General features: G+C 51.2%; 1 protein-coding gene across 1 annotated transcript; it reads right to left on the bottom strand.

The window, feature by feature from the left end:
* Positions 1-7,993: 7,993 nt before the first annotated feature.
* PLA2G5 (phospholipase A2 group V) lies at positions 7,994-13,456 on the bottom strand (the record flags this gene model as incomplete). Its single annotated transcript, XM_080691045.1, has 4 exons — positions 7,994-8,118; positions 8,702-8,808; positions 12,161-12,305; positions 13,417-13,456. The coding sequence occupies 4 exons, from the start codon at positions 13,454-13,456 to the stop codon at positions 7,994-7,996; spliced, it is 417 nt and encodes a 138-aa protein (XP_080547171.1).
* Positions 13,457-17,215: the final 3,759 nt, after the last annotated feature.

The raw sequence follows: 17,215 nt of genomic DNA, 5'->3' as shown, positions 1-17,215 counted from the left end.
CTCAGCGTCCGGCAGCTGGCTCACTTTGATTTATGGGAAACCAACTACTCAACGTTTTAAATTTCCTTGATCAGCAGTCTAGAACTGACGACTCCAAGAGTTTTAGACACAGGCACCCAACAATCTTCAGATTCGCTGAATCAGGGGTCTCAGACCTGACAAATGCATTGTTTGCTGAGTCCCGGTTCCTCCCTGTTGGGAAGGATGGATAGCTGACTTCGAGATGTGACTTTTCCAAGATTCATCTCACTTTCTCCCCAGCTCCCTGCTGGGGCAAGAGTGTGGTAGGGTCATTCATCCAGTGCCCCCAAACCACTCAGAAAAGGACAAGAAAGTTACAGAGTGCGCTGGGTTAAAAAAGGCAGAGAAGCAAGGAATACATCTTAGGGAAATGATCTATCATAAAAAATGAAACTTCTCCAGCCTCCCGGCCTCCTGTTCTCAGCACAGGGTGATACTGCTCTATCTGGAGTCGGTCCTGTCCCGAGCCTGAGTCTCCGCAGAGGAAGGCTGAGAGGTGGTTGTGGTTGATGTGAATCTCTGTGTCTCTGGCACCTTGCCCAGGCTTGGCACAGGTCAAGGCTCCATGAATGTGTGTTGCAGGACTAACCATGGGCACTTCGATAAAGGCACAGGATGTATTTAAACCAGAAGGGGCAGGAGGACCCCTGCTGGGGGAGCTGGGAAGGACACTAGAGGCAGCCTTTGAGCCTCGCCCTAGGGATGGAACCCAGGGTCATTCTACCTCTGAGCTATACTCCTAGCCCTATTTTAATTCTTTATTTTGAAACAAGGTCTCACTGAGTTGCAGAGGGCCTCAATAAGTAGCGGGGGGGCTGTCCGCAAACCGCGATCCTCCTGTCTCAGCCTCCCAAAGTCTGGGATTGCAAGGGTGTACCACCACGCCGCTGTAGTCCTTGTTTTGTTTTGTTTTGTTTTGTTTTGTTTTGGTGGTACTGGGGTTCCTGGAAGCCCTTCTACCTCCGGGCTACACTCCCAGACCTATTTTTACATTTTTATTTGGAAACAGGGTCTCCTAAGCCAGCTTTGAACCTGCGTGATCCTCCTGTCTCTGCCTCCCAAGCGCGGGGATTACAAGCGTGCGCCACCACGCCCGGCTGTATTCCTTATTTTGAAACAGGGTCTCGCTAAGTTCGAGAGGGCTTTTGCTGGTGGAGCAGGGAGAGGCAGGTGCTCCAAGTCTAAGTAGTGCTCCCATAAAGGATGGTAGTGCTCCTCCACCTGAAAGCTCACCAGCGCTCCTCTACATAGGACCTACAATCACATCACTAACAGCCACGTCCCCTGTGGTAGGTGCTCCATGGGGCAGTCTAGGAAGGTGAGAAGAGGGGCCCTTTTTTCCACTCTTTTTATTTTTGAGGTACTGGAGATTAAATCCAGGAGTGCTCTGTCTCTCAGCTATACCCCTATCCCTTTTTACTTTTTAATTTTCAAGTGGGGTCTCACTAAGTTGCTGAGGCTGGGAATCCTTTTAGCAACCTGCCATTCTCCTGTCCTAGCCTCCCGAGTGCTGGAATCGCAGGCGTGTGCCTGGCTCGCTGTTCCCTCTTCTCTCTGACATCTACTTTGGTTCCTAGGATTTGCATCTAGGACTAACTGTTGGAGTCAGAACTCTTGGGCTTGGGCTTGGAGCCTCTCCCATGATATGTGCCATTTATTGAGCACCTACTGCATGCCAGTTACCACAGTGGATGTCTTATGTGCATGACCTAGTGAAGGTGTTCTTGGCCCACCTGACTGCTGGGCACAGCCCTCAGGAGATGCAGTTGCCACCTTGAGGTTCCATGGGGAGGACGTGAGCTCCCCTCGGACCCTGGAACTGCGCCGCGCAAGCCCTGCATGGCTGACACCCTGCGTCGTGGCAGGAGCTGACCACCTGCGCTGTGTCCTGCTCCTGGCTGGTGAGTACTGGACATCTTGGCACCAATGCCATCGGGACTCGCAGATCCCAGGCCAGAGCATAGTTTTGATCCAAAGTCTGAAGAGAAGGGCACGGGGTTCAGGGGCATGGAGGCCCCGGAGGGACATCTGGAGATTGTGTCTGATTAAGGCTAAGACGTGGAAGATGTTCAGATACCTGCTACTTGAGAGCCAGAGGGTCCTGTGAGGTCATGGGAACCAGGGTTTCTCAACCCCTTTGATGGCAACCCGCAGAAGGTAATAAAATTTACAACTAGACCCAGTCCGCCCACACATGTACGCGGCCGCTGACAAGCATAGACTGCTGGGGCCGACTTCACTACTGTGGTCTAGAGACACACGCCCGCACACGTGCGCACGCCGGGCGCCACGATCGCCAGGGTGTCGCCTCCCACTCGTGCTCACCACCACGACTGAGGGTTTTGTGGTACTGGGGGTTGAACCCAGGGGCGTTCTCTCACCGAGTGCTAGCCCCAGTCATATTTATTTATTTATTTATTTATTTATTTATTTATTTATTTTTGCGGTACTGGGAATGAAACCCAGGGACATTCTACCTCTGAGCTACACCCCCAGCCCTATTTTTTATTCTTTATTTTGAAACAGGGTCTCACTGAGTTGCAAAGGGCCTCACTAAGTAGTAGCTGAGGCTGTCCGCGAACCACCATCCTCCTGTCTCAGCTTCCGGAATGCTGGGATTTAAAGCATGCGCCACCATGCCTGGCTCTACTTTTTACTTTGAAACAGAGTCTTATTAAGTTGCTCGAGGCTGGGGCTGGCCTCTAACCCGTGATCCTCCTATTTCAGCCCCTCAAGTACTGGGACTGCAGGCATGTGCCACCACACCTGGCTGGAATGAACGAGTTTTTAAATGACCTATCAAATCTTTTCTTGTAAAAATAGAAATACTGAGGTCCGAGAAGGGCAAGGGGCCCATCCAGGGTCATTACATGTACAAGGTCACAACTAGAACCTAGGTCCCAATACTTCTAAGTATCTAGAAGTTGATAGAATGTCAGAGGAGTTGCAGCGGTCTGGGGTACCAGACACTGTAGTGAGCCCTACGGCCAGAGGTCTTATTCTGTGCTTCCTGGTGGTGAGATTTGGAAGGCACTAGAAATGCTCTGGTCACCACCATGGCCTGCAGTCCTCGCTAAGCCCACGTCCTGGCCAGCGGAGTCTTGGGGCGCTGGACCCTGCACAAACCAGGTTTTCTGTGTTGAGTTTCTAATTCTTGCTGACTCGAGTTCCTAGTTCTGTCTCCAGGGTCTGGTTCCCTGAAGAAACCGTTTGATCTCTATGGAGGCCCATCCGCAAGCCGGGCGGCATATCGGAAGAGGGGAATAGTTCTCTGTGGCCGGGGTGCGGCTCTGCTCCCTGATCTGGAGGGTTCATCCTGCGCATCACCCAGAGGCCGGCAAGGCAGCCAGCCGCTCTGCATCTCTGCTGCACACCTGTCAGGCCCCACTGCATCTGCTGGGTTGCCTGGCCCAGCGCAGGGCAGCTTGTTCTGAGTACCACTCACCCGGCAGCAGTTCAGAACGTTGATAAATGGGTTAAAGTAACCCACCAAGTGAGCCCAAGAGACCCCCAGGGCATCGTACCTCCTTCTCAATGAATGGAGGGGCCCGGAGCTGTTTCCTGCTCTACCTCTTACTACGGCTATCTCTATGTGCCCCAGGCACTCCGTACCCTAGGAAGGCCATAGAGAAAGCAGGCCTCTGGATTTAGGGGGAATATATTTTCCCCAAGTCACAGAGGTGTCTTAGCATTGAGTCTGAAGTCGCTATTTCCTCCTGAAGGCCAGGTCCATCCAGAAAGACACCACCAATGGGATGGACCAGCGTGGTCTCCGTGGGTGGAGAGATGACCGCGGCTAGAGAGCCGAGGTAGCCAGGCAGAGGAAGCAAAGAAGGATCCCAGGTCCTGCATGCCAAAGGCCAGCGCCTGTCACAGCGCGATCTACAGGTGCGGAGGCCAAGCCATTCCGGAGCTGAGGGGCTGAGACACAGCTGCCGGGGGTGTACGCTGATTCGCTCTTGCAGCAAACCCACATCTGGAACAGCTGCTGCGATGGGGCACCTCTTGACGACATGCATCCTCTTCTGTTGCTAACAGGCGTTTCGTCTTCTGTACAGAAAGGCAAGAAGTGTCTGTGTCCGGAGGTGCATCCTTGAGCCCATGGGTTTTCTAACCCCACAATAGCCTTTATTTCCATTAAAACGCTCTGTGGTGTCAAAAGCTCTTGCAGACAAAAGAATTAGAGAGAGGTGTGGACAGGTGATGGTTTAAGAAGCCCTTTTATCCCTCCAGGCCAGGACAATCAGTGTCCCCTTGGCCACTAAACACCAGTCATTACTGCCTTTAATCAGATAAGACTGATCCCAGACAGCCCTAACAAGCCAGGGAGCCCGTCCTTCACGCTCTGCTCCTTGAGGGTCACTGCCAAGAGCAAATTCTTTATCATTAGAGCCCAGGCGGAGGCAGGGGCCCTCTTCGTAATGGTACATTCATGCAGGGACTCAACCTTGGGCAGGTGGCAGAGCCAGCCTAGCCCCGTGTGGGAGGCCATTTCTTCTGTGGCGGGTGCTATAGCCCGAGGTGAGCAGGACAGACTGCCTGGCAGGACAGGTGGATGTGAGGGGTGGGGAGCAAGGCCAGTTTGGCGCCTGTGTAAATGAGAGGCACCTGTGTGGATGGATGCCAAGCACGTGGGCTGCAACGCCTCCAGCACCTAGCTGGCTGCTGGTGCATCCTGAGGAAGGCTGACTTCCAATCTCTTCTCTTTTTGGCACAGGGGATTGAATCCAGGGACATTCTACCTCCAAGCTATCTGCCCCCACCGTTTTATTTTTTTTAATTTTGAAACAGGATCTCACTAAGTGTTTAAGGGTCTCACCAAGTTGCTGAGGCTGGCTTCCTGTGATCCTCCTGTCTCAGCCTCTAAAGTACTGAGACTACAGGCGTGTAGCACTACACCTGGAACCCAGCTCTTCCAGGGAGCCAGAGGAAGGCGCACCGCAAGCTCCTATCAGCTGGGCGAGCCCGCTGCTGACTGCTCACCTGAGCCGCAAACAGGTCTCTTGCTCAGCTCCAACCTTCCAAGTGTACAAAAATATGGCTTTGTATCTGCCTTCTAAGCCCCACCCAGACCCGTCCCTGGGTCCTGCACCCCAGAACCTTGCAGGGAAAGGAATGCTGGGAAACTCAGCCCAGGCTAAGGTTACACAAGCCTGGCTTGCCACACCCACCTGATACAAACAAAATATATTTTCCAGCGCCTGTTGCAAGACCTGGCCCGGGCTCCCGGGTCTGCCTCCCCCACGTGCCTGCTGTCATCTATTTTATAGGCTGAGACCTGGCATCAGGCAGCAGCTTCCTTCCCCTGCCTAACTTATTGCTCCTGTGGCCCCAGGGAAGGTGCCTGGCTCCCTTCCAGCTCCATCCACCAGGACTCCTGCCTCCCTGGGTGGCTGGCTACACAGGGTGAGGTGGTGGCCTTGCAGGGGAGGGACTCATACACCTGCTACCACATCAGCCCCTTAGCTCTGACCTCTGCTCTGTCTCCACCATTGGGCTCCCCCTTTGAGGGCTTTTCAGTCTGGGGGCAGCTAGGAGGCCCCCCGCCCCATTATGCTTGCACACATCATTTTATATAGTGAAAGGAGTGCACTTGAATCCAAAGCCCATTCAGACGGCAGCAAGGGACTTGTGCTTAGTTATAAGGCATGTGTCCTGTGGGTATTTGTGTTCTCTGCCTATTATATAGAAAGATCTATCTAGGGAGGCTTGTGTGGGCTGCTCTGTATATTTCAGTACTCTCTTAAAAGAAGAGCCAGCTGGGACTGGTGATGCACATTTGTAATCGTGGTACTTGGGAGGCTGAGACAAGAGGATCACAGGTCAGAGGCCAGCCTCAACAACTTAGCAAGGCTCTCGGCCACTAGCGAGACCCTGTTTCCAAATAAAAAGTAAAATAGGCTGGGAGTGTAGCTCAGAGGTAGACTGTCCTTAGGTTCCATCCCCGACACCACAAAAAAGGAGGGGGACACATGACTTTGAGAGGGGATGACCTCTAATCGGGCCCCTCCCAACCAAGGACAGGTCAATCAAAACAATCCAGGAAAATGCCCTTCCCAAGTTTGGGGCTCACTTAGCCCTTGCTGTTTACCAGAGCTGTCCACAGCAGTGAAGGCTGATCTCATGGGGTCCCCTTCCATGAAGAATGAAGCCTAGAGCCTCAGAAAGACTGGGCACCCAGAGGTGCCTCTGGGACCCGAAGAGGCAGTTGAGCAGAGAAGGCAGCTGGCCCCTGGCCGGAATCCAGGAGCTCCCCTGAGAGTCCCCAATGCAGGAGAGCCCCCCGACCACCCCAGGTTGCATTTTCTTTCTTTATGAACTGGAGTTGAAGACAGGGCTGAGCCCAGAGTCTAATAGAACCAGGTCTTGAGGCCTAATGCTACTTCTGCCACTGATACTCTGTGGCTTTGGAAAAGTCTCCTCACTTCTCTGGGCCCCAGTTCCCTAGTAGATTAATGGAGATCACCCGTGGTCTCTTGTGGGGTCTTTCCTAGACCCCACAGCACCCCTTTTCCTATTGGAGCCTGTCAAGATAGAGACCGAGTTGGGAGGCCCCAGTGAGAGGGGTCTGTCCACAGCCCTGACCTGCAGAGCTTAGCAGCAGCCCACCGCCCTACCTGTCTCCTGACCCTGATGGGAGAAGAGGGAGCCTGGGCTGGCGTCTCTTCTCCATCATCCAGAGAACTTGGCTTTGGAGGGAAAGTTTGGAGTTCAAAGTTACATCGGGGATATGACTTTGAGTTTTTAAAATTTCATGAGAGAATCGGGTATCTGAGCCCCATCCTCTGTTACACTGTTAAATATAGACACCGAGCCTACATCAAAACACTAGTGCATTCCGAGTAATTTCATAAAATTAAATTTTATTTAGAAAACGTTCAACGCTGAAGGTTTTTAAATATAGCTCCCATTTATCACGCGGTTATTTCGGGTTATGTCACTGTAAAGAAGTACAACGTCCTTTCTTGGAGAGGATTCTCTTTTGTTTTGGAATCGGGCCCTTCTTCCTTGGTCTTGGGATTAGAAGGCCTTTTCTTTTATAAATTGATAAATGAGTTGGGTTTTCAAGTGTCCTTACTTGGTAAGAAAAAAAAATAAACCTCATAGCTGAACTCTTGTTTTAAAAAGTCCTGCTTTATGAAATCCAGGTCCTCAGCCTCCTTTATCCGTATGAAGGAGCGTGCCAGGAGTCTCGTTTTATGTTGCAAGAAACATGATGGTTCCTCTATCAAAGAAACTGAAAATCAGCCAAGTTCGGCGATGGGCCCAAGGGCACAGGGCCGGAGAAGCCAGGGGTGGGGTTCGATACTGCCTTTGCTGTCCTGAAAACCTGGGAGGTCCTGAAAACCTGGGAGGACACAGTACCCGTTATCCTCCCTCCATTCCTCGAGGAAGAATGAGGCCCACTGCCTGGCCTGGAGGAGCCCAGGCTTAAGAAGAAGAAGCCCAGGAGGAGGATCCTGCAGCTCACCCGACACTGTCCATCTGTTAGGAATCCTCGCCCTGCCTCTGAGGGAACGCAGACAGCTTTGGGCTTAGTGACCGCTGGCACTGGGCGATCCCTCGGGCAGAGGAAATGCCTGTGTGGTTGTTATGAGCCTCGAGAAAGAGTTTTATTTAATGCCTCTATGACACAGTTACGGAGCCAAGTTTGCTTCTGCTTAAGTGAAAATTCCCTGGAGGGCAGCAGAGATAATCTGATTGCAGGAACAACGGCATCCCTGGCCTGGAGGGGCCCGCCTCACAAGTCCAGGTCCAGGGACCCTGGCAGCTTGCTGACTCCTAGACCAGAGTCCCTCTCTAGGGACGCTCTCAGGAGGCCGAGGTGTGGGTCTGGGGCTCCTCCCAGCCCACTGAGCGTGGAGAAGGAGGTCCGAGGCCTGGGAGCGGGTGTCAGGAATCGGTGGAGCAAACTGGGTGCTGCAGGCGAGGATGTTAAAGTCACCGTCAGGGACAAGCTGGCGGAAGGCGACTAGGAGCAGAAGAGGTTGGGAAAGTACTGGTAATAGGGGTTGTAGCTCCACAGGTTTCTCTTCAGGCAGTAGACAAGCTTCCGGTCACAGGCGCAGAGGCGCACCTGGCAGAAGAGCCCGTGTTCTGCAAGAGGGACAGGGATCGCGCGCTGCTGGGGGAAGGAGGCGCTCTACCGTCCACGGGCTGCAAGTCAGGGCCGGGGCCGGGTTCTAGACCGCGCAGACTCCCCGTCTGGGAGGGCAGCTCCTGGTCTCATGGAGGAGGCAGAGCTCCTAAGCTGGGGGAGTGTGTGATCGGATGGGAGAGTCACGGCTGCTGGTCGGGGGAGGGGCCGTACTCAGGAGCTCCCAGTGGGATGGCGCAAACACATCCCCTCCTCTTGGGACTCTCAAGCCCAAAGGAACAATCATGGCAGAGGAGACGCCAGCCCCAGAATGGACTTTGAGCTCAGAGGGCCTGAGCTGGATTCCTGCCAAGCACTGGCAAGCTCCCCCGCCCCCACAGGAATGGGGCAGACTTAACCCCCATATGCATTGGGGGCGATCAAGTCAGAGGAAGCTTGCAAATTGTATGTGAAAATGTTCAGGCTGGGCTGTTCCAGTTTTTTTTCCCAGGGGCTAATATGGCTGCAATAATCCTCTCGTCCCCGGCTCTGCCCCACCCTGCACCTCACGCTGGCTGGCAGGCGGGAGAGACCAGGCCTTACCGCAGGTGACCAGGCCCCGCGTGAACCTGTACCGGTAGGACTGTGTCCGGATATTACAGCCTTCCTCCTCCAGCTGCCCGTAACAGCGGTCATGCATCCAGCAGCACCTGCCAATGTGAGACAGAGGGAGACCGAACCCTGGGGCGGGGACGGCCCCCAGCCCCGGCCCCTCGGAAACATACCAAGATGAAGTAGCTCTTGTCAGGCCTCAACAGAGTTGGAGCCGAGAAATAACCCAGGGGAGCACTCCTGCCTAGGATAAGCACTTCTTTCTTTCTTTCTTTCTTTCTTTCTTTCTTTCTTTCTTTCTTTTTTCTTTCTTTCTTTCTTTCTCTTTCTTTTTTGCAGTACTGGGGATAGAACCCAGGGGCATTCTACCTCCGAGCTACACCCCCAGCTCTATTTTTTATTATTTTGAAACATGATCTCGCTGAGCTGCAAAGGGCCTCACTTAGTAGCTGAGGCTGGCTTTGAACCTGCACGACCCTCCTGTCTCAGCCTCCCAAATGCTGGGATTACAAGTGTGTGCCACCACGCCCGGCTGACAAGTACTTTCTTAAGGACATTCTGAAGCCCCACAAGAAATGTCTCCATATCCCACATGCACCCCATCTTCTGCACAGCTTGCCTGCATGAACAGGTGACTAGAACAGTTGATCTTTTCTTTCTTTCTTTCTTTCTTTCTTTCTTTCTTTCTTTCTTTCTTCCTTTCTTTCTTTCTCTTCTTTTCCTTTCCTCTCTTTTCTTTTCTTTTCTTTTCTTTTCTTTTCGGTACTGGGATTGACCCCAGGGGTGTTCAACCTCTACACCCCCAGCCCTTTGTTTGTTTGTTTTGAAACAGGGTCTTCTAAGTTGCTGAGGCTGGCCTCCAACCTGCAATCCTCCTGTCCTAGCCTCCCCAGTACTGAGATGACAGACAAGGTCGCCTGTTTTTATCAATTGATCACAGAAAGGGGCAAAGGCCACTGGAAGATGATTTCAGAGTGGAGCCCTGGCTGCAGCCTTGAGAGCTGGAGAGAAGGGAGCTGGACTTAGTGGAGCCGAGGACAGACAGACTCGGAGCCAGGGCGGCAGCGGTACACCTGCGGCAATGCTCTGCTCTGCACCGTTAGTCTTTGGAGACTCTCCGAAAGTTCTTTAGGTGGCCGTCCCTTACGGGTGCAAAAAGCAACCGCGTCCCTTCGCAGAGGCCACCTTAGTGGGTGTGGGCTGGCAGAAACAGGATCTGGTAACCTGGTGAGCATTTCCCTCTCGGGAGGCCGCTGGCCAGCACTCAGGGTTAGACTACACTTCCCAGCCTCCCTTGCAGGTGGGTGTGGCCTGGACAATGTGGGCAGGAGTGGTGTACAAGGCTTCCAGACCTGCCACAAAAACCTGCCGCCTATCTTCCATTCCTCTCTTTCTCTATTGTTTAGCTGCATGGGAATGACAGAGGACTCTGAGGCCATGGGGGAATGACCAAGCCACAAGTGGGAGGGACCTGGGCCCCTCAATCAACATGTGATTTGCATGGAAATGTTATCTGAGCAAAAAAAAAAAAAAATCTAGTATGTATGACATGGCAGGTTGCATCTATTTTTATATTATTTATTTATTCAGAGGTACTAGGGATTGAATCCAGAGGTATTCTACTCTAAGCTTCAGCTGCAACCCTATTTTTAATTTTTTTTGTTTTGAAACAGGATCTCACAGGGTTGCTGAGAGCCTTGATAAATTGCTGAGGCTGTCCTCAAACCTGTGATATTAACCTATCCACACACACATACATCACTCTCCAGATCTGTATGGAACCATCTGCATCTCTGTTAAGCCACACGGGTTCACAGCAACGTGTCCAACTCTAGTCCATTGACACGTGAGTCACACCACCCTCCCCCGCTTATCTGTCACTATCACCAACAGGGACCAGCCCAGTCCTGGCCGCCTGCCAGCCTTTGCCTACATGCCATCCTCCGATATCCGATATGCATGATAAGTGGCATCAGAACTGTTAACTCCATGGGCTGCGTTTCCAAAGAACAATTCTCCCTTCTCACGTGTGTAGAACTGTGCTACTTCCCGATCAGGAGGTAGACTCTAGGCTCACAATCTTTATTTTTTTTTAGCTACCCCATAATATCTGTATGTATTTGTGGGATACAATGTGGGACTTTGATACGTGTAAGTAATGATCGAATCAGGGCAATTAGCATGTCCATCATCTCAAACATTCATCAGGTTTTGGTGATGAGACCACTAGGAATCCTCTTTTCTAGATATTTTGCAATCTGCATCACAGCGGGCATGGTGGCCCATACCTATAATCCCAATACTAGGAAGGATGAGACAGAAGGATTATAGGTTCGAGGCCAGCCTTAGTAAGTTAGCAAGACCCTCCACAACTTAGGTTTACTTTGAAACTCTTCCTGGTTCAAAGTAAAACATAAGGCTAAGGGCCGGGCGTGGTGGCGCACGCTTGTAATCCCAGCACTTGGGAGGCTGAGACAGGAGGATCACACAGGTTCGAAGCCAGCCTCAGGTAGTTAGTGAGGCTCTCAGCAACTTAATGAGACCCTGTTTCCAAATAAAATATAAAATAGGTCTGGGAGTATAGCCCAGAGGTAGAAAGGCCCTGGGTTCCATCCCCAGTACCACACACACACACACACACACACCAAAAAGAACCCATAAGGCTAGGGGTATAGCTTGGAGGTAGAATGCCCCTGGGTTCAATTCCCAGTATTAATTAATTATTTATTCATTACATTATTAACTATTGTCGTTATACCGTGTAAGATAACACCAGAATTTAATTCATCGTATTTAATTGTAACTTGGTGCCTATTACTAATCTAGGACTTCTTCCTCTTAAAGCCTTTGTGACAGCCCCATCCCAGAGGACCACGGGTCACTAGAATTTCTGAGGCTGATGGTTAAAATACCCTCCTCTTTCATCTTACAGTTTGGGAGCATTCATTCTTGGAAGCCAAGAGTCGCCATGCTGTGAGGAAGCACAAGCGTCCTGAAAGAGGCCTCCATGGAAGAAACCCCGGCTCTCAGCTGGGCTCCCCACAAGAGACAGTGACGGCAGCTTGCCAGCCATGGAAACAAGCAATCTGGAAAGTGGGTCGTCCAGCCCTCGTCGAACTGCCCAAGCAGGACTGAGCAGAGCAGAGACAAGCCACCCTACCAGGCTGCACCCAGACAGCAGGTTCCTAAGCAAAATCAATGATCAGCGTGTTGCTGTAAGCCCCTGTGCATCTGTCATGCTGCAGTAAACCAGTAACACACTTATCAAGGAGATCTTGGATTGTTTGGGAGTTACCTGCTCTACCTCTACAAGCAGTTCACTTCTCTGGGACTCAGTTATTAAGTCCACAATGAGGGTGAACACTCATCTTCTAGAACAGACAGGGCTTTGGACGAGGTGACGTGGGACCAGAGCCCAGAGCACAAAGGGCGCAGTGACAGTCAGCTCACCAGTCGGTGCCGTCCTTGGGGGTCCCTCGGCCGCCCCAGCCACAGTAGCAGCCGTAGAAGCCATAGTTCTTCAGGGCATTCTTCCCAGTCACCTTCTCGATCATGGACTTCAGGTCTAGCAAACCCCCCGGCACGGCAGGCATGCCTGAAAAACAGCCCGTGTGCCGGGGGACGGTGCCCTGGGCCAGACCCTTCCCAGCACCTCTTGTCCTTTCTCCAACCCCTTGTGTCCTCCCCACAGAGGGAAAAGAAAGCAGCGCAGAGAAGTGGTCACGAATGGGCTGGGGAAATGAGTAGGCCTGGATTTAAATCCTGGCCCTGCTGCTAACTGGAAGTGTAGTGTTGAACGGGCCGCTTAATTTCTCAGAGCCTCCGTTTCATCATCTGGAAATTGGGAGCCTAAAATAAAATGAGGACCTACCTCAGTTGTCCTGAGGGTTAAAATGAGATCTAGTATATAAATTCTGTGCACAGTGGCAGAGCCATGGTAAGGGACACGGATATTAGGTGTAATCCACGTGATACCTGCATGAAGCAAGCAGACGAGCTTCCTGTCCTCCGGGAGCTATATCCCGTCTTCTCACTCCCCTGCCTAGCACCTTTTAGAGTATAAGGCACAGGATCTTAGAGCAGAATAGGTCCTTTAGAACCAACGGCTCCCTCATTTATGAATTGGGTAATTCATCTTACGAATTGGCTGCCTCTTAGGTGGGAATGAAAAGTACCCTGTCCTATTGCCAGTGAGCCCAAGGCTTTCTCCTGGCACCAACTCTCTGGACCCTCCTGGGGTCTCCAGAGATCAGGCTGTGACCAAAGAGCCTAAGTCTAGGTATACGGTCTCCTCCCAGCTGGGGATGTACAGAAAACCTGCACAGGCCTGAGCAGAGAATGCCCAGCAATCATGTCTGGAATATTTCATTAATAGTTTCCGGTTTTATTTTGATGTCTTGGTTTCCTTATTTTATTTTGTTGTATATCAACCCCCCTATTTGCAGACTACATATCTTCATGTCAATAACCTTTATAGCTGACATCAACATCTGATTCCTGCCAGGGCCTCCTGTCCACAGGACCATCCTACATCGCAAGAGGAAGTTGAGGCCCAGGGTGACGTAGGCTCCCGCCGACATCTACAGCTCTCAGTAAGCGCAGAGCCAGGATTTGAACACCAGCCTCTGCGGCCTCCAAGACTGGTCTCCTCACCACCCTGTCACTCCTGGCAGAGAGAGGTCAGAGGTCACGGGGCCAGCACTTACTGCAAGCCAGGAACCACGCCAGGGCGAGGAGGCCCTTCATCTCTGAGGTTCTGGAAGAGAAACACATCCATGAGTTGTCTATCAGGCGATGCCCTGTGGCCCGTTCGGACCCCACCTGGCTTCCCCACTTATTGGGCAACAAATACACCACTAGGGCCAGAAAGGACCAGCTGAAGGCCTTCAGGAGTTGGTCCAGTGGGGTCTGCAGAGGCGGGGGCGTTAATGGGAGAATTCCTGGGGCCAGTGTCCCCAAGAGGTGGCAGAGAAGTCTCCCATCATGAGTGCTTCAAACCATAGATGTCCTGGACATATCTGGTCCCTCAGCAGAAGATGTTTAAAAGCCCCCAGAGACCCAGGCGTGGTGGTGTACGATTGTAATCCCAGTACATGGGAGAATGAGACAGGTGGATCCCACCTTTAAGGTCAGCCTCAGCAACTTAATGAAGCCCTCTGCAGCTTAGTAAAACCCTATTTCCAAATAAAAAAGGCAGAATGCCCCTGGGTTCAATTCCCAGTAACACACACACACACACACACACACACACACACACACGTGCACACACACACACGTATACACATACATTCACATGGATGCACACACACTCAATTACATTTGACAACTGCATTAGTCAAAAGATAAATATAATCTCAACTGGGTTCATTATTATGCATCATTTATGCATCATCATCATTATTATGCATTCATTATTGTTATTATTATGCATTCATTATTATATTTCTTTCTCTCCCGATTTTAAAGGAATTAAAAATTAAAGCATTTCCCTGTACCCCTGGCACTGTGCCAACCTCAAGAATAAGTAACCCCCGGGTGCACGGGACAGCCTGGCAGGTATCATTGCCAGTGGGAAACCGAGGCTCAGAAAGCTCAAGGACCTTGCCAGAGGTCACATGGTATGGAGCAGAGGCGAGATTTGAACCCAGGCCTCATGCCCCTCACTGACCTACATGGCCTCTTGCCCCGAGGGCTCAAATCTGTGGACCTGTGGCAGGGTTCCCGCACACACACCACCTCCTAAGGCTTCCTGAGATTCCTTAGAATCTGTCTTTGGCAAAAATACCCACCACTGGCCTGGAGTTCAGAGCAGTCATGGCCAGTGGGGAGAGGAAATTCCATGTCTCTGCCGCTACTTCTCAGAGATCTGCGGCCAGTGCGGCTCTGCTCCTGTCCCAGGATCCCAAATCCCCTGCGGACGCACAGCTGCACAGCTGGGCCATGCTCTGCCAGCTTCCCCTGCAGCGCCGCCGCTGTCTCCACATCCCCAGGTTGAGGGGCCCCTTGTGTCCGTCTTCCGCCTGAGCCCTGGTGCCTCCCGAGGCCTGGCCTCCACACAGGCTCCCTGGGCCCCTGGCTACTGGGCCGATGTTTACCCTGCAGTGGCTCCGAGCTCCAAGAACATTCCTGAGGCTTCCATCCACCAGGGCCTCCAGTCCAAGGGCTCCAACAGGCCAAGGAAAATGGCCCTGGACCCTCCCTCCCACACTGGTCTTTTTCTGTTGCCTCCTGAAGCCACAACTGAGCAAAGACCCCAGCTACCACTCATCGGGGGCTTCCGACCCGCCAGGCACTGCTCAACGTCTGCTCAAGCCCACCCATGACCTTAGCAGCCATTGTTAGGCCCCGGCGGGCCCCTTAAACAGTCATCTGTTGAATGAACAAGTGATCACTGCTGCTCTTACAGGCTCAGAGAACTGAAGTTCAGGAGGTGAAGCAAACTGACCAGAGGTCTAGCCCAGGACTGTGAATCTCCTCTGACCACCCCCTGGGCATTAGACGTGCTTTTAGTTTATTTACTTCTTTTTTTTTCTTTTTCTTTTCTTTTTTTTTTTTTTTTTTTTTTTTTGGTGGTACTGGGGTTCCTGGAAACCCTTCTACCTCCGGGCTGCACTCCCAAACCTATTTTTTTATATTTTTATTTGGAAACAGGGTCTCTTAAGCCAGCGAGGCTGGCTCCGAACCTGCGCGATCCTCCTGTCTCTGTCTCCCAAGAGCGGGGATTACAAGCGTGCGCCGCCACGCCCGGCTATTTACTTCTTTTTAAGGGGGGGGGGTACTAAGGATTGAATTCAGGAGCACTGTATACCCCCAGACCTTTTAATTAACTGATTAATTAATTAATTTATCAGTACTGGGATTGAACCCTGGAGCATACTACTTCTATGCTACATCCCAGCCCTACTTTTATTTTTTATTTTGAAACAGGGTTTCATCAAATTGCTGAGGGCTTCACTAAGTTGCTGAGGCTGGCTCTGAACCTGCGATCCTCCTGTCTCAGCCTCCCAAGTACTGGGATTACAAGTATATACCACCACACTTGACTTCTTGACTTTTTTTTTTTTTTCAGTACTGAGGATGGAACTGTTGTAAGTTACCCACGTGAGACAAATTCCCAGAGCCAATTGAGTATGTAGAGGTCACACTTTCATTACAGGTTCGAACCTGGGCCCAAGCGCATCTGTCTCAGCAGAGTTGGCAGAGGCCCCGATTCCAGCCAGCAATGTCCTTATATAGCATTATGTTACAAGGTCATTTTTGTTTCACCAGCTTTAATCTTTTTGACGACTTGTATACTTAAAAGCAACCATAAAGCACACAGCTGCCTTGGTTTTAGCGAGGACATGGGAATAGGGTCTCATATCTATGGTATATTTGCCCAGATGTTGAGGTGGGAGATAGCGGGGAGGTGTGAGCGGGCTGCTGCTTTCATCTCATCTCTCCTAGGAACAGCTGGGGTTTCTCGCCTGAGTTGTCTTTTAACTGTTGATTAAACAGAGGAGATGAGGAGAGCAGACTTGGGAACAGTATTTTAAGCTAAGCTATAACGTCATTAAAGCATTTAATAGGAATACCTTATTGTACTAGTCACCCCATAGCACTGCACCTAATCTTTTAACTAAAGTTCAAATACTTAATGAAAATTATAAAACATAAAAACACATCATGACAGAACCTAGGGGCATTCTACCTCTGAGCTACACCTACAGCCCTGTTTTTTTATTCTTTATTTTGAAACAGGGTCTCATTGAGTTGCAAAAGGCCTCACTAAGTAGGAGCTGAGGCTTGAACCATGATCCTCCTGTCTCAGCCTCCCAAATGCTGGGATTACAAGCATGTGCCACCATGCCTGGCTCTTATTTTTATTTATTTATTTTTAAACAGAATCTCTCTAAGTTGCTGAGGGTCTTAGAAGCTGACCTTCCAAGTACTGGGATTATGGACATCCACCACTATGCCTAGCTAAACGTGCTTTTTATTATTTTTTCTTTTTCTTCTTTCTTTCTCTCTTTCTCTCTTTCTTTCTTTCTTTTTCTTTTTCTTTCTTTTTTTTTTTTTTTGGTGCTTTGACATCCTGGGGTCCTTGCTGACCAGGGAAGAACTGCCCCTCTCTGAGCTAGATAATTCCTAGAGACAGCAAGGACACCTGTGAGCATGCCTTTCCTGTGCGGACCACCCAATCCAGTACTTGGGAGGCTGAGACAGAAGGATTCGAGGTTCAAGGCCAGCCTCAGCAGCCAAAGCCTTTCTCAGAAAGCCTACTTTGTCTAACTCCTGCTCTCTAACCAGTGCTCCCTGCCCTAAATGGCCCTTGGGTTGGAAGCCTAACGTCTCTGAAATGGCTCAGACTAGCGGATCCAGAGCTACCTGGGCTGTTAGGCCATTCATTCAGAAATCAAAATCAAGACGTGGCCATCCACCCTGCTGCCCACCAGCCACCTCGGCGGCCTCCTCCTCCTCCTCCTCCCACTCCTCCTCCTCCTCCTCCCCCCCCTCCTCCTCGCA

The sequence above is a fragment of the Muscardinus avellanarius genome (genome assembly GCF_963383645.1).
Source record: "Muscardinus avellanarius genome assembly, chromosome: 3".
Classification (NCBI taxonomy): domain Eukaryota; kingdom Metazoa; phylum Chordata; class Mammalia; order Rodentia; family Gliridae; genus Muscardinus; species Muscardinus avellanarius.
The sequence above is the reverse complement of the archived record's forward strand: the minus strand, read 5'-3'. Positions and strand labels throughout refer to the sequence as shown.